Genomic DNA, 17,772 nt, shown 5'->3' with positions numbered 1-17,772 from the left:
AAAGAAAGAAGAGCTGCATGAAATCATGACCATTGTAGATAACTATGTGAGATAAGAATTTGCTGTACTAAAAAGATTATCCTAATTTACTGCCATTGGCATGTCATTCTTTAGGGCAGTTGTTCTCAACCAGGAGCGATCTTGCTCCCAGAGGATTTTTAGCAATGTCTGGAGACATTTTTGGTTGTTATAGCTGTAGGGGTGCTACTGGTATCTATTGGATAGAGGTCAAGGGTGTTGCTAAACATCCTATAACACATAGGGCAGTCCCTTATGACAAAGAATTATCCAGTCTAAAATGTCAGTAGTTCCATGAAACCCTGCTTTAAGGGATGCCAGCTTCTATTGTGTAGTTTTATCTTACTTTTGTTCTCATAAGTTTTAACTATTTGTTACCAAAACCCAGAAGTGTCACGCACTTTTGACAGAATGCAGTCATGACCAGCAATAGGTAGGAGCAATTATAGGGAATCACTATGTTCAGATGTCTTCCTTCTCAAGAATCCCGATGGAGTACTCAAGTGATGTCTAGGACCTGGCGACTGGTACCACAGGAGCTGCAGTGGGCCTTGTCTGGACTTTTCCAAATGCGAGGTCTCCTTGGGCTACCCTGTGCATTCTGACATGACACTGAAGTTGGTGTTAGTGTCTCGTGATCATTTCACTTAGCTCAGGGTGGTGCTGGCCCGTGCCTGTGCTCTCCCTAATCCAGACGGAGAACATAATTTTCAGAGGAAAAGAACCTTGACTCTCAAGTCACTATTAAAATGTTTGAAAGTAGGCTCTGGCTTTTGGTCCTAATTTTCTCCATAAATATAATATCTCCTCTGGATTCTTCTTCATTTTTCAAGGCTGTCGTTCTATATGTTGCCAGGATTCTATACAACAATCTCATTCTAGGACCTCATTTCTACTTCTCATCCTTTGGCCTTTGGTGTCCTCGAGGCTGTTGTGCTTAGCCTAGGTCTCTATTCTTTCGGGCTGTTTGGACTGTCTGGGCTTAGAGGCAGTGGGGCAACTAAAAAAAGCCCTGGACTTGGCTGTCAGGACAACCCCAGCTCCAGAAATTTCAAACTGTGCCCTTCACCCTGGGTGCCCTGGGAGGCATGTCAGTCCCCATCCCTACATTGCCTGCTCCATATCATTACAAGTGCGTATAAACTGAAAAGCTCTCCACAAAAGCACAGGCCTGTGCTGGTTATGGAATTTCACGGCTCTCTCATCTCATCTTCCAAATGGCCTCAAGTCACCTATTTAAAATACTTCACAGACTGATTTATTTTAGAAAAAGAGTGTGGGGGGAGGGAGGAAATAAGTTATCAGTATGGCACTATAGCAGTTATACAAGCCATGGCTTAGGAAATTCTTCGGCCTTGTGCAGCTGCTCAGGTTTTGAAGGACATTTGCATGTTCCAAAACACCGAGATAAGCACATTTGCAGTTTACAGAAGGAAGTCCTCAAAACCAAACTCTGTCGAACTTTCAGTAACCCTGAGTGGGAATCCAAGAAGGGTGGCTTCTGAGCCTTTAGTAGGTGTGTCTTCCTCTTGGTCTGGCATTAAAGGTTGTGACTAAAGTCTCTGAGGCCTGCTTACGGGGCTGACACATGCTGGTCAAAAGAATCGGGTCAGTCTTGTGTTCTACAACGTTGAAAGGACAGGACTTCAGGTGCTCAGACATGGAGGCAACTTCATTAAACTCCCAGCCCTTGATTTTGGAGAAGAGGCTGCTGAATTGCCAGATCTATGAGGAAAGAGAGAAGTTCCAAAGTAAACACTGGGGTGTTACCCTCAGGCCAGCTTTGTTTGAACAGTGTGGGGAAATGCCTTTCTGTTCTTAGATTCCTGAGAGTATTTAGTGGCTGCAGCATACATTTGTTAGTCCTTTCTCCAGCATCCAATTCCTAGATCCCCCTTCCAACTGATAATCATCCCAGCCAGCCATGTGTTGTGTGGAAATGACTAACACCAATCTGCTTATTGACATATACCCTTCCCCCATCCCCCACCTCCCCAGGAACAGTGGTTAGTTCTAGAATAGACATATGGTTCAAATCAGGACAACCAGTGCCAATGAGACTCTACTCCAGAACTTTTGTTTGTGATACCAAGAAGCAGATTCTCTTTTCCCCTCTGTGCTTGAACTTGGAAGCTACTGTCTTAGGAGCTTCTGGCAGCCAGCAGGGACCACGAAGCGAGAACTGTGTCTTAGAGTGGAGCCACAAGCGAAGAAGTAGAGATAAGAAATAGAGAGTAAAAAGGTCATTTGGGGGCATTTTGAGCTGCTAGATCAAGCCATACCTGAAGCCATCACCTTTGCACTCTTCAGTTATATGGGCCAATAAATTCCCTTTATTGTTTGTCATGTTAAGTTGGTTTTCTATTACTTAAAACTAAAAGTATGTTAACTAATAAGAGTCTTAGTAGAACAGAAACCTTAGGAGAAATCTAGAAGTCTGGCACTCAAATCCCTGTGGGCCTTTCCACCTAGGATGTGGTGGCAAAGCCACTAGTTTTAAAATATGCCTATGAGGATAGGCATAATCTGATATCCTTCAACCTGATCATTTCACCCTCAGTTTCTTGTCATTGTTACTATATAAGAAAAGTGTATCCTGTGATCTATTAGTGTATCCTGTGATCTATAAGGAAATTAGTTTGTCCCAAATGATATTTAAGAGTAGTCAGCAGTCACTGAATTGGGAAAAAATGTGAGCCAAAAAATAATGAAATTTCTAGTATGTAACTTAAATTATTTGCATTTGATTTTACAGAGGAAGATATTAGGTAGTTCTAAATGATGCATTGTATCTTGGCAACACAATTCCCAAAGGCAGGGTCTTAGTCTCATTCATGTTTATGCCTAACACATGGCTGGTTGGCAGTCATTATCTAACACATGGATTGCAGGCATGGATTCAAGCATGGATTCATGAGGGAGAGTCTGATAATTATTTTTTGAAGAAGACTGCTCAGGGAATAAATAATAGAAAACATGCAAGGTGTTTTAGACATAATAAAAATAGATGTAAACATCTCCTAACTCCCCAATACCAGTTTGCATATACCCACATACTGGGAAGAGACTCAACAGTGAGATTTTGGAATTATTGACCTAAATGGGCATCATAAATTTGTGATTCACATTACCAATATATGTACCATAAGAGAGGATGCTATGGTGCTACGGCACCTTGGATATGACAAATTGGGAGTTTCACTTCTATAGAGTACAAGCCAATAGAACTTATACAGTTAAGCAAGCCTAACCTGATTGGGAAAAGGGGATGAGGTTTTTCCAAAGGGAAAGATTCTTTGATCTATACAGCAGAGTTTTTTAAAAAAAATTAAATAAGCATTTGAACCAGGGGAAATCAGTGGACCAAATTATTTTAGAATTTCAAAATGAATTCAACAGGGGCAAAACTTGTTTGTAAATAAATTAGTTGACATAGGGCTGAGGAGAATTTGTTGGCATATTGTATCAGTTGGAGTCCAGGCAGAAAACAGATGGCACACTCAAACTGGGTAATCTGAAGAGAAGTTTATAAAGGAATGATATACAAATGTGTGGGCAGGGTATAGAAAACCCAGGCTAGTAACAATCTAGAGTGTTACTACCCTAGGCCTGAAAGGGAGGAAGGAAGTCAATGGAACCCAGAATCGGTAACCTATCAGATATCAGATACAGTTGGAGGGACATGGCCAGTGCAAAATGTCATGGAGGGGAGAATGCATGCAGGAAGGAAGCCAGAAGAATAGCCATGTCAACCTCACTCTTCTCCCTCCTGACCATCTCCTGCTGATACACTCCCGTTAGATTAGCCCAACTGGAAACTGGAGGGCAGGGGAGCTGCTTAAGCTAGTCTGTAAAGATCAGCCTCCTGGGGGACAGATCACGATGGAGAATGGATCATGTGAGCAAACGGAAGACATGCAGGACACATACATAAATAGGCATTACCATTTGTATTGCCATTTTTATGTTTATGGGTCTGTCTCCTCTACTATGCTGACCTCCTTGAGTTCATAGACTGTGCTTTATTCCCGGTAACCTAGTACAATCTCAGCGCCTAGCACATGGCTTGGTGCACAGAAGGCCCTTAGTAAATACTTGTTGAATGAATGAATAAGTGAATGACTATTTACTTGCCTTTCTGTGAACTCTCCACGAGGTGCCTCCATGGGAATACCTCTTCTTCTTCCATTGCAGGAGGACCATCCCTCTCTCTTGTAACAAAGTGGCACAGATATTCCTCATCAGCACGGACACCTGGGAGAGCTGGGATAGGCTGATGCTGTCTAAGAACCCAGCAATGTACTGCAAAACCTCCAGGGGCAGGCTGGTTAGAGAATTCTGTTTTTTTCCTTCACGGCCTGAGAGATGGTTGTTCCCTCCCTCACTCAGCTCTGAAGCAACCTCCGGCTTGATGGCAAAGGTCTTGAGCTCCTGACTATAGATTACTTTTGCCTTTTTCCCTGGGGGACAGAAATGGTTTTGAATAAAGGTACATCCCAAGTAGGCAAGGGGGCATCGGTGCTGGAACCAACCATTGAGACATGACTGAATGTCTGTGTGGACATTCTTGAAATGTAGGGGAAATTCATCCCTCCTGAAGAATTTGTTGCAAGTGAAAGTAAAGGCAGAACTGCTCTTGTTGTGTCTCCTGGTCACACACTCACTGTGGAGCTCCATATGGAGCCCATTCAGATTGGCAGTGGTTAGAAGGTCAGCCAGCACCGTCCTGGAGGAAAATTGTTCTGGCTCAAAACTGTATGTCTGTGTAGCAAAATCCATGAACAGCCCATCAATGCTCCTGGATTCAGAGATGACATGACCTTTGAGTTCTCTTTCCAGAGCACACAGCAGGGTGGTCTTGATGAGATCTGATTTGGGGAGGTCCTCCACAGTGATCCCTAAATCCAAAGTATCTACTGCCTTGTGTTCACTTGGCCTACTACTCAACAAGGTGTCTCTGAGGTGAGCCCGCTTCCCGCAGTAGCTCTTGGGAACTTTGAAGGTGTAAACAGTCTTCACTTCCTGAGCCTCGAGTTTGCCATAAACAAAGTCTCTCTCTTTAGGTGTACAAGCAGGCATCTGACCAAAGTGAATAAGCATCCTCCCATTGTGCACCAGATACATATTATAGTCCTTTGCATCCATAGCTGTTTTCAGTCTTTCCAGAACACCATCCTGCCAAGGGGCAAGCCCTGACTTTTCTATGGCTTCATGAAAGTCCTGCTGCTTCTGGTCTTCCTGTGTTTCCTTCCCTTTGGCAGCGCTCTTTTCTACCATGTTGTTGCTGCTGGAAATCTGTTCTTTCTCTGGGCCATCCCTGCTCTTGCTCTCACTGCTCACTGATGAGCTCGTTAAAGCAGAGGCCGCCTGCTCTTTGCTGAACATATTTTCCCACTTGTCAAACTTGGCTAGGTCCATCCCTTCTCTGGTTTTGGCTAATACCTCTCGTTCTTCTTGACTCAGCTCTGCCACCTCTCCGTTGGTGGTTGTTACCAAACCAGCATCTGCCCCACCCACCGCTCCTTCCATTTCCTTCCAACTGGCTTCACCATTCATGGTAGGTTCCTCTTCCATGGGTTCTCTAGTTTCTGGGAAAAGTTCTACCATTTTCAGAGATCTAAAGAGGACCTTCTGGTCTTGGAGGGCCAGGGCTGTGTCCAAGCACTCCTCATTGGGGGTCTCTTTCATGATGTTCTCGTGAAGGGCTGTTTCAGAGTCCATGTTTGGCCAGCGGTTCCACTCCATGGAGCAGCAGACCACGCTGGCAGGGCACACTTGCAGGTGCTTGGCCAGCTTGTGACGGGAAATGGAAAGGGGGCAGCCATATTCGGAGTTGAGGCACGGAACCTGCTCCAAAGGGCACAGGAGCTCGTGCTCTGCCTCTTTGCACATGTGGAAGGTAGCACCGCAGGACAGGTGGCAGTTTATCACCAGGCAGGAGACACCAGGCTCCATAGGCATGTGGCAGTGACGGTTGAAGCATCTGTCACAGTGCCTGTGCTGCCCTGGTGGAGGCCTGCGCGCCCTACGCTGGAGACACCAAAGGCAAGGGGAAAGAGAAAACAAATGACTGCTGGAAGAGAAGCTCTATGCATGTCTGTGAGTGTTTAAGTTTTAATTGACTTATTTCCTGTTTATTCATGTTTATTGTAGGAATCTTGAAAATATAGAAAATCATAAGAAGAAAGCAAGAATACTCATAATCCCACACAACCTAGAAATAACAGCTATCAATACTCTTCTCTTTATTTCCCAATAGTTTATTCTATGTATTAGCTGTGTTGAGAATAGAAAAAAAACAAAGGTGAAAGTAATGGGCTACAAGGGTGACAATTGCTATTTTTGAGTTGTGGGTTGTGGAGGATTTATATGACACAGTTAATACTATGAATACAATTTTGCATTCTGCCTTAACTTGCTATTATGACATGTCTAGGCTGTTTTATTAATTTTTCTTTGCAAACTTTCTTCATAATGGCAGTGTAACACTCCAGAATGAGTGTTCTGTCATTCATTTAACCAACTACCACTAGGGGGTATGCTGGGAGGACATGGGACATGACTGGTTTTGTTCACATCTTGGTCCCCAGCACCTGTCACAGGGCCTGGACCATCGTAAGCACTCAGTAATATTTGCCGAATGAAGGAATTGTTAGCCATTTAGGTTATACCTGGATTTTTTGCTTTTTCATATGTAAAGTTTTACTAAAAATCTTTGCTCACAGATCTGTCTCAGGTCTATGATTTCCCCCTATTCTGTGTCGGTTTCTTCTAGGTTCTGCTCTAGCATCTATGGTTCGGCAAAAAGCCAATATATATCATCAGACCAAAAGGATAAATCTGCCAGATGCTTGGGCTACAGGCTAAATGAAGCCAGACCTGTACCTGTGAAAGGTAAAGTTCCAATAAGCACCTGGTACTTACCATAGCTTCCAAATTTCTTCTTGCTTTGTAACTCTAGGGGAAAATATAAATATACAAATATGAATGATTAGTAAGAAAAGTATTTTATCTGTTTTAAAAGGGGCCAAAGAGACTTCATGTATTCTTCCACCACCCTGGAGGTAAGTGTCCTGGCCCACATTTTGCAGTCAAATATACTCTACCTAGATACAACAATTGTTAACATTTTGCCCCTTTCACTTTCTCTCTCTCTCAACACACACACACCCACACACATTTTTTGCCAAACCACTTGAAGATAAGTTGCTGATGTCATGACCCTTCATCTGTAAGTACTTCAGCATGTATTTTCTAAGAATAAAGACATTTTTTTGTAACTACAGTAACATTATTTCACCTAAGAAAACTAAAAATAATTTTCTAATATCATGTAACATGCTGTCTATATTCAAAATTTCCCAATTATCTCCAAAATATCTTCTGTACTTTTTAAAAAACAACTCAGTTTTGAACCAGGATCCCTTTAAGGTTAATTTATTACATTTGTTTGTTAAATCTTTTTAGCCTCTTTTCCTCTGGAAAATCCCCCTCAACTTTTCTTTTTTAGAAGAGACAGCCTTAAATCTCAAGGGAATTGTATGCTAGTTCATTCATGTATTCATTTGTTCATCCATTCATTCAACAAACATTTTTGATTACCTACTATGTACCAGTAAGTGAGCATAAGGGTCACCCGGACTGCTTGTTAAAGTGGCTTTAAACACTATTGTTCATTATAATCAGCTGTGATTCTTATTAAATATATAGATCCCCACTGTTCAATGTGGTAGTCACTGGCCACATGTGGCTACTTAAATTTAAATTAATCAAAATGAACTAGAATTAATAATTCAGTTCCTCAAGTCATATTAGCGACACTTCAAGTGTTCAGTAGCTACTCTATTGGACAACACTGCTATAGATGCTGGCTGCACCCCTGACCTGAGCGAAGGGTGTATCCTGGAATTTACATTCTTAACACATTCCCCATCTGACTCATGCACTATAAGTGTGGAAGAGGGATCACGCCAGAATCCCTCTTAGGCTATAGAGGGATACCTCATACCCTAATAGTCAGCCTGACCATCAGTAGCTTCAGGGTTAACTAGAAGATTAATCAGACAGAGAGGGAGCTGAGCAGAGTGGAAAAGCTGTGAGGGTAGGACTGAGATGGAGCAGAATAGGATCAGGCAAAGAGCACATCTTTTGGATGCAAGAGTCTAGCTACTTGATATTTTAACATACAATTTAACATTCAGGTAGGCTCCTGCCATATTCCAGATCACTCCTGAGGGGGAAAAGCCCATTATGGACTTATAGAAATTCATAAATATTAGGCTCAAGCATCTAGAATTATTTGGTACTCAGTAAGGAACCATTTACCATTGTAATTGGGGTGTTAACCAGTAGTAGTGGAAGAATGGAGTGGAAAGACCTAGAGTTAGAAACTGCTATGTAGAGAACATGATGGAGGCTGAGATTGTGAGACTGATGACAGTAGAAATAGGCAAGATGAGACAGAGAGGAGACATTACAAGGGAGGATCAACGGGGGAAGAAGAAGAGTCAAAGGTGATGCCAAGAAGGTGAACTAAGAAGAGAGAATGTTGGGTGTAATTTTGAGAAAAATAGAGGTCTAAGGAGGGAACTGTTTTGGGAAGAAAAATGGGTCCAGCGAGTGTAATACAAGTTGCTTTAGGTGATGACAGATCATGTGGGTGGGAAGATGAGGGGTTAGAATATAGAGATTCAGACTTGAGAATTATCCACTTAAAAGTAAGAGGAAGCCATAACTGGGGAAGTGAGAACACAGAATAGAAATCTGAGCCATGAAGTACAAGGCTAAGTATGACCACTTTGGGGACAATAAGAAGAAGCAGAGCCAGAGAAGGAGAGACCAGTGAGCTAAGAGAGTCAGGACTATTGTTGCTAGATGTAAAGGAAAGGATGAGTGATGGCCTCCAATGCTGCTGTGAGGTTAAGAACAGGGATGACAATGCCACTGCTCATGGCAGTTCCCCAAAGAGCTCTTGCCAGAGCATTTGGATTTCAGCTGTGAGGTGGGACCCTTGGCCATTCAAAATCTAGCGTTTGTTTGGAGTAGAGGAGAAAGCTATTAAGCACACACTCCAATGTTGGCAGGGCCTGTGCCCTGGCTGGGAGAATGTGATCATCTGCTTTCTATTCATAATAGACATTCATCAAGAATGGACTCTGGATGACTCAGGGTCCCCTGTTGGTTTTTAGGTGGGGGAAGAGGCAGATCACAAATGGAGTAAGGTTATGTGAAAAAAGCTAATAGCACCAGGAATATCCAACTTCGTATTTGCCAACCGGGTTCTGTCACAAAGTTGAGCCCAGTTTCCAGCAAGGGCAAAGCAGCTCTGGCTAGTTCTGTGCACTCAGTGTATATAGTGAGAACTCTGCCCCTATCAGCAGGCATGTGTCTGGCTGGAGGGAAAATAGTGATGAACTCTAAGCCAAATCATTTCTTTTTCTCCCTCTTCTTCCTCTTCCTCTCCTTCTCCTTCTTCTCCTTCTTCTTTTTTTAATTGAAGAATAGTTGATTTACAATGTTGTGTTAGTTTCAGGTGTACAGAAAAGTGATTCAGTTATATATACATCTATATCAATTTTTTAAGATTATTTTCCCTTATAGGTTATTACAAAATATTGAGTATAATTCCCTGTGCTACACAGTAGGTCCTTGTTGCCAATCATTTCTTATCCTTCAGAATTATAAAGATGGTTCTTAGCAACAGCGTTATTGAAGCTGGGAACATTTGTGGTGGAGTCTTATTGCTCTCCATCTCTTTGAGGTTATTTGAAAATATACCTTTAAGAGAAAAGAAAAGCAATGAAGGCAGGCAACAAAGATGCTGTTGCTTTATGTTGCTATTTAAGGATCTTCTGCCAGGCTCTGGAGCTACCCCAGATGAGTGACTTTGAGAGAAGGCATGTGCTGAGCAGAAAGACACTGAGTGGAGATGACTTTTTGGAGACATTTGTCAGTGGAGGAAAGGAGAAAGACAAATATAGCCTAAGGGCATAAAAAAATCACATCTGAACCTTTTGTTGTATATCTGGGGGAAATCTTTCCCACTGAGATAAAGGACAATCCAAAATTGTTGATAGTCTAATTATTGCTGGAGAAACAGGGTAACCAATCATCCTGGTTTGCCTCGGTCTCTCCTGGTTTGAGCACTGAAAGTCCCAGGTCCCAGGAAACCTCTTATTCCCAGGCAAACTTAGACAGCTGATTGGTCACCTTAAGTTGGAGTCAGCTGGTATTGCCTCAATTTAATCAAATTAGATTTATCATTGGTTGTCTTGTGACATGAGATGCCCTGTTCTCCCAATTTCTGTTCCTGTGCAGTGACTGGATTCTTATCCTCCATGGGGTCTGTCTGAGTTTCCTAGATGGAGTGATTTCTCCATTTTGGATGTCATAGTGGAAGAGAAATAAAATATTAGTGCTTAACATGTGCATTTACATAACATCTCATTTAATCCTCACAATAATAATGTGAGGTGGGTATTACCATCTCCAGTTTACTGATAAGGACACTGAGGCACAAAGAAGCCTAAGTTTGTCTGGCTTCAAACTCTACTGTCTGCTACATCACACTGTGTCCATCAGAGACCCATAGAGACATTTGTGGTCCATCTCCATGGTTTGGGGAGAATGCAAGACCATGGCTAGAGTCTGTAAGGGGAAAGCCTTTTTTCCCCCAGTTGGGGCACAGAAAGGTGTCTACCTGTATAATCTTTCCAAATTGTAGAGAAGCTGGATGCTTCACATTAGGAAGATCCTCCATGCCTATGATGAATTTTTTTTCTTTTTTGGTCCTCCTCTGGACTACAACCCATACTGTGCCCTTCTGAATAGAGGAAACAAGAAGACTGCGCAGGTTCCATGCCTTTGCATTTCAGGGAATACAAATGTGGCAGGGAAGATTTTTAAGGTTAAAAATCTGCACTATAGGGACTTCCCTGGTGGCACAGTGGTTAAGAATCCTCCTGCCAATGCAGTGGACACGGGTTTGAGCCCTGGTCCAGGAAGGTCCCACATGCCGCAGAGCGACTAAGCCCGTGCGTCACAACTACTGAGCCTGTGCTCTAGGGCTCGCGAGCCACAACTACTGAAGCCTGCGTGACTAGAGCCTGTGCTCTGCAACAAGAGAAGCCACCGCAATGAGAAGCCCGCGCACCGCAACAAAGAGTAGCCCCTGCTCGCCGCAACTAGAGAAAGCCTGCCAGCAGCAATGAAGACCCAACACAGCCAAAAATAAATAAATTTATTTATTTAATAAATAAATAAATAAAAAGGAAGGTTTCAGTTGAGACTTGTCTCCTCTCGCGACTGACTCTGGGTGTTGATACAACCCGAGGGAAGTTGCTGTGATGGTGTGAGTGGTGAACGACCTGATGAAGGGCATAAACGGAATAGAAGTGCTGGGACCCATGGAATGTGTGTAGGCTGTGAAAGGAGCTCTGACTGGAATATCAGCAGAGGGTGGGAATGCCCCAGGAGGGATACAGGAATGATTTCTGAGGCCCTGAGAGTGAGTAGAGCTAACAGGGCTCCCAGCACTCCATCAGCCTTCAGTGAAGGATTGGATTGGATGGAGTTGAACAGGACCCTAAAGAAGGCAGCATTTGAAACACCTGTGAGAGCAATTTGAGACCTTTAGGAGGAAGGGGTAATGATGTCAGATATATGCTAATTTGTGTTTTGTTGTTGTTGTTGTTTTGTTTTAAAGGAAGAAAAATAAATGTTTTCAACTTTATTTGGTTAATGTTGCCTTAACTGAATGGAAAAGACTCCGTGGACTCCAGTTATAACAGATACTTGAATGCTGCCAGAATTGTTTGTAGGAGGTTACAACTTGTTCTCAACACTTACAGTCATAGAATCAGGAATCTGGCTCAGGTAGATAACCAGAAATCCTCTGCTCTGGAGCTTCTCAAACTTCAGTGTGCATAGGAATCACCTGGGCAATCTTTTTTGAAATGCAGCTTCTGATCTGGTAGAACAAATGGTCTAGGAAAGAGTCTAGGTTAAACTCTTCATTTTTTACAAGAGAAACTGAGGCCCAGAGAAGTAATGTGTCTTGCTTATGCTCCCACAGTCTCTGACTCTAATCACATGCTTTTCTTTTTTCTACTTCACCTTGATAGTTTACTGAGAAATTCTGTAGAAACCACAGTGCCACACAGAGCTACCTGCATGATGACGGCCAAGGGCATATGGGCAGCTTAGATGGTACCAAGGGCAAAGCAGGACAAGGCCTGGAAGAATGAGGAAGAGGTGGTGACCAAATGTCACTGGCCAACAAGGTCATGAGAAGGCATAAAGCAGGTATATTTAAATCACTGACTCAAGCAAAAGAGAATGCAATTAACAGAAAATAGTTTTAACATTCTTCACTATAAAGTTAGTAGGCAATCAGGGTTGGTGTCAGGGAGATATTTTTAGGCAAGGGGCCCTCCCAGCACCCCTCACATGATGCAGCGACTATTTTGCCTCCTCATGTGGCCAGCCCTGGCAATAATTATTTATTCCTGAGCTTTAACTTTAGTGGAAGTGACAAGGTCAAGAGTTAAAGGACAGAGATTAACTGTTAACCTATTAACCAGTCAATTAATCTGTTACTTTAATTATACATTGTTAATCTGTTTCCCTGCTATGGAGATACTTAATTCTATGGAAAGAAAATGTATAAAGTTAAATATTAAAGTAATCCCTTTGCATCTTAAGATTTTAACACAACCAGTTGGCTGAGGATAGTTCCCACATCTGGTCGCATAATCCTGGGCTTTCAGGCTATGATTTCAGCCTTTTCACTATACCCTAAAAATCATCCTCCCTCAAATCTATTCAACCTCACCATCTGCAGTTCTGTACCTACACTAGAAATCTCTCTACCTTTAAACTTTCTAGTTATTTAATTAGCTAGTTAATTCTCATATCTTGTACTTACATTATTAGTTTCAGTATTTTAAATTACTGTTTTGTATTGGCCAAGAAAGTGCAAACTAGATGGATTATTTAGCAGTAGCTCTGAGTCAGCTGGTCTGGTTGGTTACTGCTAAGCTAACATGCCCATCTTGCTAGGAAAGTACCCGGTATACCCCTTGAAGACCTTTGTGCCATGGAAACTCTGACAAAATTAAATGAAGTTAGGCAATTATACACAGTGCATTTGATTGTGCCTAGCAAACAGGCATAATTATAACCCAGACACCTATAGCAGAGTTATGGGATGCATCTGGAGGTTACAGAGGCAGGCAAGAAGGAAACAGGAGTTAAGGTGTCTGGTGGTAGGTCTCCTTTTACTTGACATTGGTGGCTTTAGCCTGTACAGTGCAAAGTTTAGAGTGTACAGAATCCCTTTTGCTGCACAGGCCACTTCCTAGGATGTCCTTAGCTGAACTTTTAACTGTATAACACTAAAGCGAGGTCCAGAGGAAAACAGGAAAATAAACACTGCTCCCTTATCCCTGCCAATTTGTATGTGCATGCAACACTATGCTGTTATTCCCAAAGCTAGAAATAACCTATCTACACTTTAAAGTGTTTGACTCCTCAAGTATCATTAATCATTTTACTTTTGTCCCCCTGGAGTTGCAAGTTTCAAATTTGTGATAATTTTTGGTTTGCATGTATATACCATTTTTCAACTTGTAAAATACTTTCACTTCTATTCCATAGATGCATTTGGATTCAAGAGAGCTGGGGAGGAGTGAGTCATGTTTAGGGAATATGGTTAAAGAAAAACAGGTTTTAAACTCTGCAGGCAGAATTTAAATAATATACGCAGTAAATACAACTGTGCTAAATTAACTGGTAGAGTGACACAGGTGATGGAATTTAAAGTACATGAGAATGACTTGCAGTTAACATAGAAAATGGTGATTGGGGAAAGATCACAACATTTGGACTTCAGAAAACAGAAATCCTGGGTTCTGGGCCTTCCACCTATTTCCTCACCACCTCCTCTCCCCCCACCATCCTGAACCCCCATCAATACTGTGTAACCTTAGAGATAGCACATAACCACTATGTGCTATCACTATGGTTGATTTTAGAAGAAAGAGCCTAAGCTGTTAGAAAGCGGGTCATCTCTTCCTGCTCTAAGATTTTAGATTCAAAGCAGGAGTTTACCTATGGCTGGGTCTCATTCTCAGTGCTAACCTTTTCACCCCCATATGTAACTTAATTTGCTTAACAACCCTCTTACTCAGAGCAAAAAGGTGATATGCCGCTCAGCCTCCGCCTCCATGTTCACCACTCTAAATTTCCCCTTGATGAACCTGCCCACATTTGAAAAGCTTACCTTAATGGCATGGGCTGAGTCAGCATCTGCTGCACTTGTGTCCCTTGATGGTGAGCAAGTAGGCTGCCGGAGGTGGCTCGGCGTGCATTGGCTGCAGCAGAGGACAGAGTTTCGTCGAGGAGGTAGGGAAAGGAGAAAAAAACTTCAACAGAAATAGTTCAAGTGTTTTGAAGTTAAAAATAAAACTATATCACAAGGGGCAATGTGACCAGGCTCAGCTTACGATTTTTTCTTTCTCCTGTATTTGTCCACACTCAGTCTCTGTTGGAGTGGCAGTTGGCAGGGGAAGCCGGAAGGCAAGTGGGGTTTTATATCAATGGGTTTTCTTTCCCTTGAGGAAGAAGGAAAATCCTTGTAAGAAGGATCATTTCAAGGCCCGAGCAGCCTCTCAGAGTCCTGTGCATGTGGTTGGCAGATCCAGCTGTGCCCACAGTGGCTGGTGGAGCAGTCAGGACAGGCTGCTGCTCTAATTATAACCGTGCTTTTCACCTAAACCTATCAGTGGCTGAGGCAGCAACTTGTGCAAGTGACATGTGGTCCTGTTTCTCCTATTTCTTGTCGTGACAAGTGGCTGTCCTCTCCTGGCCCTCTTCTTTCCCAGATGGTTGGGAAAGGAAGATTTTGTAATTCAGAAATCAGGCATAGAATAAGTCCAGTCTGAGAAAATTAGAGGTGGTAGGAGGCTTAGCTATCACTTAGTCCAACTCTCTCATTTTACAGATGAGAAGACGGAGAATAGAAAGTAAATTGATCGCCTAGATCTTCCAGCACTACATTGAAAAACGTAGTAAGTGGTCGGGACTTCCCTGGTGGCGCAGTGGTTGAGAATCCACCTGCCAATGCAGGGGACATGGGTTTGAGCCCTGGTCCGGGAAGATCCCACATGCCGCGGAGCAACTAAGCCCATGCACCACAACTACCGAGCCTGCACTCTAGAGCCCGCGAGCCACAACTATTGAGCCCACTTGCCACAACTACTGAAGCCCACGCGCCTAGGGCCCGAGCTCTGCAAAAAGAGAAGCCACCGCAATGAGAAGCCTGTGCACCACAACGAAGAGTAGCCCCTGCTCGCTGCAACTAGAGAAAGCCCGCGTGCAGCAACAAAGACCCAATGCAGCCAAATATAAACAAATAAATAAAGTAATTAATTAAAAAAAAAAGTAGTGAGTGGTCATCTCTAACTTGTTTTCTTTTTTTCTTTAACATCTTTATTGGAGTATAATTACTTTACAATGGTGTGCTAGTTTCTGCTTTATAACAAAGTGAATCAGTTATACATATACATATGTTCCCATATCTCTTCCCTCTTGCATCTCCCTCCCTCCCACCCTCCCTATCCTACCCCTCTAGGTGGTCACAAACCACCGAGCTGATCTCCCTGTGCTATGCGGCTGCTTCCCACTAGCTATCTGTTTTACATTTGGTAGTGTATATATGTCCATATACTACTCTCTCACTTTGTCACAGCTTACACTTCCCCCTCCCCATATCCTCAACTCCATTCTCTAGTTAGTCTGTGTCTTTATTCCCATCTTGCCCCTAGGTTCTTCATGACCTTTTTTTTTTTCTTTTTCTTAGATTCCATATATATGTGTTAGCATACGGTATTTGTTTTTCTCTTTCTGACTTACTTCACTCTGTATGACAGACTCTAGGTCCAACCACCTCACCACAAATAACTCAATTTCATTTCTTTTTATGGCTGAGTAATATTCCATTGTATATATGTGCCACATCTTCTTTATCCACTCATCTGTTGATGGACACTTAGGTTGCTTCCATGTCCTGCCTATTGTAAATAGAGCTGCAATGAACATTTTGATACATGACTGGTTTTGAATTATGGTTTTCTCAGGGTATATGCCCAGTAGTCAGATTGCTGGGTCGTATGGTAGTTCTATTTTTAGTTTTTTAAGGAACCTCCATACTGTTCTCCATAGTGGCTATACCAATTCACATTCCCACCAACAGTGCAAGAGGGTTTCCTTTTCTCCACACCCTCTTCAGCATTTATTATTTGTAGACTTTCTGATGATGGCCATTCTGACTGGTGCGAGGTGATACCTCATTGTAGTTTTGATTTGCATTTCTCTAATGGTCAGTGATGTTGAGCATCCTTTCATGTGTTTGTTGGCAATCTGTATGTCTTCTTTGGAGAAATGTCTATTTAGGTCTTCTGCCCATTTCTGGATTGGGTTGTTTACTTTTTGATATTGAGCTGCATGAGCTGCTTGTAAATTTTGGAGATTAATCCTTTGTCAGTTGCTTCATTTGCAAATATTTTCTCCCATTCTGCGGATTGTCTTTTGGTCTCGTTTATGGTTTCCTTTGCTGTGCTAAAGCTTTGAAGTTTCATTAGGTCCCATTTGTTTATTTTTTTTTTATTTCCATTTCTCTAGGATCTAACTTGTTTTCTAGCTATGTTCATTTATGTTATATTCCACATATAAGTGATATCATATGGTATTTGTCTTTCTCTTCTGACTTCACTTAGTATGGTAATCTCTAGGTCCATTCATGTTGCTGCAAATGGCAGTATTTCATTCTTTGTTATGGCTGAGTAATATTCCATTGTGTATATATACCACATCTTCTTAAGGCAGTTGTCTGTTGATGGGCACTTGGGTTGCTTCCATGTCTTGGCTATTGTAAATAGTGCTGCTATGAACATTGGAGTGCGTGTATCTTTTCAAATTAGTGTTTTTGTTTTTTCCAGATATGTACCCAGGAGTGGAATTGCTGGATAGTATGGTAGTTCTATTTTTAGTTTTTTGAGGAACCTCCATATTGTTTTCCATAGTGGCTGCACCAATTTACATTCCCACCAACAGTGTTCAAGGGTTCACTTTTCTCCACATCCTCTCCAACATTTGTTATTTGTAGACTTTTTGATGATAGTCATTCTGACAGGTGTGAGGTGATATCTCATTGTGGTTTTGATTTGCATTTCTCTGATAGTTAGCAGTGTTGAACGTCTTTTCATGTGCCTGTTAGTCAGCTGTATGTCTTCTTTGGAGAAATGTCTATCCAGGTCTTCTGACCAGTTTTCAGTAGGGTTGTTTGTTTTTTTGATATTGAGTTGTATAAGCTGTTTGTATATTTTGGATATTAACACCTTTTTGGTCACATCATTTGCAAATATTTTCTCCCATTCCATAGATTGTCTTTTTGTTTTGTTTATGGTTTCTTCTGCTGTGCAGCAGCTTTTAAGTTTAATTAGGTCCCATATGTTTATTTTTGCTCTTTTTTCTTTTGCCTTAGGACTGATCCAAGAAAATATTGCTATGATTTATGTCAAAGAGTGTTTTGCCTATGTTTGCTTCTAGGAGTTTTATGGTTTCATGTTTTACATTTAGGTCTTTAAAGCATTTTGAGTCTATCTTTGTATGTGGTGTGAGGGAATGTATTAATCTCATTGTTTACATATAGCTGTCCAGTTTTGGTATCAGGATAATACTGGTCTCAAAATGAGT

General features: G+C 42.1%; 1 protein-coding gene across 1 annotated transcript; it reads right to left on the bottom strand.

Moving 5' to 3' along the window:
• Window positions 1–1,479: 1,479 nt before the first annotated feature.
• FBXO40 (F-box protein 40) lies at window positions 1,480–6,994 on the bottom strand (the record flags this gene model as incomplete). The annotated part of the gene is given in 4 exon segments (XM_082840572.1): window positions 1,480–1,743; window positions 4,153–6,048; window positions 6,943–6,970; window positions 6,972–6,994. Coding segments are annotated over 4 exon segments (2,163 nt in total), but the record flags the coding sequence as incomplete, so codon positions are not given.
• Window positions 6,995–17,772: the final 10,778 nt, after the last annotated feature.

This window comes from Leucopleurus acutus, assembly GCF_964270905.1.
Source record: "Leucopleurus acutus genome assembly, chromosome: 5".
Classification (NCBI taxonomy): Eukaryota; Metazoa; Chordata; class Mammalia; order Artiodactyla; family Delphinidae; genus Leucopleurus; species Leucopleurus acutus.
The sequence above is the reverse complement of the archived record's forward strand: the minus strand, read 5'-3'. Positions and strand labels throughout refer to the sequence as shown.